A 3,935-nucleotide genomic window follows, 5' to 3' on the forward strand; every position below is an offset into this window, starting at 1 on the left:
CGGGTGACCTGGTGGTGATGTGTCCCTCCCTGTGATACCCATGGCTTCGGCTCCACGTTTTGGCAGGCGGGGGAACAAGCTGCGGATCCAGAATGGCTGGTTGTGCCACCTCGCCCCCGAGATCATCCGGCAGCTCTCACCAGACACCGAGGAGGACAAGCTGCCCTTCTCCAAGCACTCGGATGTCTTTGCACTGGGGTGAGTCCCTGCGGAGCTGGCTGGCTGCGGAGAACTGGCACAGTTGTGTCAGGTGTGAGCTGCCCTTAGCAGCCAGGAGGGGACAGGGACACTGTTTGCTTACCGCAATGCCGAGGGGGTGCTGCCTGCGGGAGCCCCCATCGCTGGGCTTGGAGCCCCTTCCCACTTTGAGAAATTTTGAGTTAAACTCCCCTAAGTCCCCAAATCCTTTTTCTGCTACAGACCAGGTTGGCTCTGGCCAATGGGATCCGGGGCGTCCGAGGGATGCCAGCCTGGCCTGATCTCTCCCCTGCATCCTCCTGGGGCGGGTGCTGATGAGAAGGTGCTCTGGATGTCACCTGAGCATGCAGAGATTTGGGGACACAGGTCTGGGACACCCCGGATGTCCTGATTCCCCTCACCAGCTGGCTGCAGACGGGCTGGTGCCATTGGCTGCTGCTGCTGGGGGCAGGTGATGCCAAAAGGCCAAGAAGGGGAGAATTGCTGAATCTCCGTCAGCGAAGCGGCTCATCGCTCCGGCCGTTGATCTGAAAGCAAGCCTCTCTTAGGGCAGGAGCCCAGTCACACCCTGATAAAACCTCGCTTGAGGTGGGTGTAGGGCTGGGGGCTTTACTCTACGGATTAATTTTCTCATGGGTACCTTAAAGGCTGCAGGGATTAGCGTGCGTGGGGCTGTTACCGGAGCCGATATTTCCATCAAAACCACAGTAATTACAGCTGAAAGGGTCTGGCTTTTTTTCTCCCTCCCCGAGGTATAACTTTAGCACAAAAATAAAGAAGTAATTAAGGGATCATCTTGAACTAAGTGAGAGTCAGTTACTTAGACTTAGTTTTTCCTCTTTTTTTCTGAGTGTGAGCTCTGCCCTTATGTAAAGCATGAGTTTCCTTAAAAGATTAAGAGATTTTCCTACGTTTTTCCTCGTTTTTGTTTCTGCTGCCCTCCGCTGAGCCTGGGAGGCTCACAGATGATCCGAGGGGTTATTGTCATTACCGCTTCCCCGTAGGGATTTGAGGATCAGTGACAGCAAGAGGAAAAGATCTTTTAAAGACTTCAGAAGGTGGCAGAAATGTTAAATTAAAGTGTGTGTGAGAGTGTTATGGAGCTGGGGGCTGAGACTTGGCGGCATGTGCTTGCCGAAGCCTGAGAGATCCCGGCAAGAATTAATATTGGATGCATGGTCTTCTCGTGCAAAGTGAGACAGAGCAGCAGACTGCTCTCTGTAGCAGCATCCGTACCCCAGGAAATGCAGCCCAAATATTTTGGATGCATCTGAAAGCAAGAAGGTGAAAGTTGAAGCCCCAAAATTCCAAATAAAAACTTGGATTTAACTTCATTGGATGCAGTGAGGCACCTGAAAAATGCTTGCTCCTGCCTGAGCACCTGATTCTGTGCCACTGGGACCTGCCCCTCTCCAGCCCCCTGATTCCTCTGGTCCCACAACAACAACAGGCATCTCACAATATTCAAATTCTTGGAGATTTACGGCCATATTTTTCCAAAATCAGGACAGCTGATTTTTACAATCAGGCAGCTCCCCTATCTGAGAGTGATCCTTCATTTATCAGACCCCCTCCACCAGATTTTTCCACCTTAATACCATTTTAATCCTGTTTCTTGTTGCTTTAATTGGCCATGACAGCATCCCTTGAAGGGAAAAGCAGATCCAGGGAATTTGCCTTGGAAATCGGGGCCAGTGCTGTGGGAGTCAGGGCTTATCCAGCCTCCGGGTGCTGGAAAACGAGGATGCAAAACTCCCAGGTGGTAGCAGGGGTGGAGGACTGTGGGGATGTCCGCCAGCGCAGCTGGAGACGCCCTTGTTTTGGGATATTCCCTTGGATTTGGGAGTCCTCATGGAGAAGAGGGCTTGGCTTAGCGATAAGAGCGGTGCAGCGGCAGATGGCTGCAGGTTCATGTGTGTGCAATCACCTGGTGAGGGCACTGGCGATGGTTTGTGCCATGGCTTGGATGACTTTTTGTGACTTGGAGCATTTTTTTGTGGAAGAAAAAGGGAAAAGTGGGAGTGAAAGCAAGTGCTTAGGCTTGTCCTTCGTCGGCGCTCACTGCCCTGCGCAGCTGGAGCAGCTGGCAGAGTTGGAGATGCTGGCCCAGCATCTGGACCACACATTTACCCCCTGCATCATCTATTAAGCTGCTCCGCAGGCAGCGGGGCGAAAAGCTGTTGCAGCCTGGTGGGAGATTCCCATTTGATGTAACAGGCTGGCTGGCAGCTCTGCCCATGCTTCCCATAACCTCCATCCTCCTGCCCACGGGCCAGGTTCTTCCCTGGTGTAAACTGGGGGCTGTTGTAGACTGGCAGCTTGGTCTCAATCAAGTCGACAGCCTCAGTTTCCCCATCTGGAAAATGGGAGCTCTGATTTCTCTGTAATGAGCACTGAGCACCCCTGATGTCCAATCTGGGATGAAGCATCTCCTGGATGTTTGTGATTTTGGAGCAAGGAGAGATGGGGGATGTGGGTGCAATGGCCAGATGTCCCTGCCGCAGGATGCCTCCCAGCTCCTCCCACCTCTAATCCCCACTGTCTCCCAACAGCACCATCTGGTACGAGCTGCACGCACGGGAATGGCCCTTCAAGACGCAGCCAGCGGAGGCAATAATCTGGCAAGTGGGACGAGGGATGAAGCCCAACCTCAGCCAGATCGGGATGGGCAAGGAGATCTCAGTAAGTGCTGTGGGGCAGGCGCTGGAGCCCCGTGTGTGTGCATGGAGAGGGAAGGTGCCCCACTGGCGCATGCCCTAGGGGGAGAGTCCCTTTGAAAAACACTGTGCTGCCCAAGATCTGCCAACAAAAAAGCATGGGCTCCCTCCCTCCCTACCCCACTGGTGAGGGTCAGTCCTGCTGCACAAGTATCAGCTCAGCTTGCACGTCCCCTCCACCCCAGCCCTACACCAGGGTGTGGTGATGGAGACAAGGTCCTCATGGGATGGACACATCCCCTCCATCCCAGCCCTTCACCAGGGTGCGGTGATGGAGACAGGGTCCTCATGGGATGGACACATCCCCTCCATCCCAGCCCTTCACCAGGGTGCGGTGATGGAGACAGGGTCCTCATGGGATGGACACATCCCCTCCATCCCAGCCCTTCACCAGGGTGCGGTGATGGAGACAGGGTCCTCATGGGATGGACACATCCCCTCCATCCCAGCCCTTCACCAGGGTGTGGTGATGGAGACAAGGTCCTCATGGGATGGACACATCCCCTCCATCTCAGCCCTTCACCAGGATGCGGTGATGCGACACGGTCCTCACAGGGTGGACATTGGGCACGGGTGTTGTGGTGGGAGGAGGGACTGGCTCTGTTTGCTCATGCACTCATCCTGTGTGGTTGCAGGACATCCTCCTCTTCTGCTGGGCCTATGAGCAAGAGGAAAGACCCACCTTCACCAAGCTCATGGACATGCTGGAGAAACTGCCAAAGCGCAACCGTCGCCTTTCCCACCCCGGGCACTTCTGGAAGTCAGCTGAGTAAGTCCCTACACCTGCCTGCTCTGCCTGCATCCCTCAAGACCCCACCGTCCCAGCTGTATGGCTGGTGTAGTGCCATGGATGGGGGCAGGGACAGGTAGGAAGTGTGGTCAGAGTGCTGTGCCCATGCCAGCTGTCACTGCAGTGCTGGCTGTCCTCGCTGGGGTGAAAACTGACAGGAGTTGGAGATGATCAGGAGAAGCCTGTTGATGCGCTCCACCAACACTGGGAGGAAGAAGCAGGGTAGGTCC

At 54.9% G+C, this 3,935-nt stretch overlaps 1 protein-coding gene across 1 annotated transcript in view; it reads left to right on the plus strand.

The window, feature by feature from the left end:
- KSR2 (kinase suppressor of ras 2) overlaps nt 1-3,688 on the plus strand; it is a gene marked incomplete at its 5' end in the record, with an annotated part of 71,759 nt that extends 68,071 nt beyond the window's left edge. The window contains 3 exons of the mRNA XM_010153169.1: nt 67-198; nt 2,751-2,880; nt 3,551-3,688. Of these exons, the coding sequence (XP_010151471.1) occupies nt 67-198; nt 2,751-2,880; nt 3,551-3,688 (400 nt within the window). The remainder of the gene's footprint in view (nt 1-66; nt 199-2,750; nt 2,881-3,550) is intronic.
- Between the last annotated feature and the right edge of the window lie 247 nt (nt 3,689-3,935).

The sequence above is a fragment of the Eurypyga helias genome, unplaced genomic scaffold, assembly GCF_000690775.1.
Source record: "Eurypyga helias isolate BGI_N326 unplaced genomic scaffold, ASM69077v1 scaffold17546, whole genome shotgun sequence".
NCBI lineage: Eukaryota > Metazoa > Chordata > Aves > Eurypygiformes > Eurypygidae > Eurypyga > Eurypyga helias.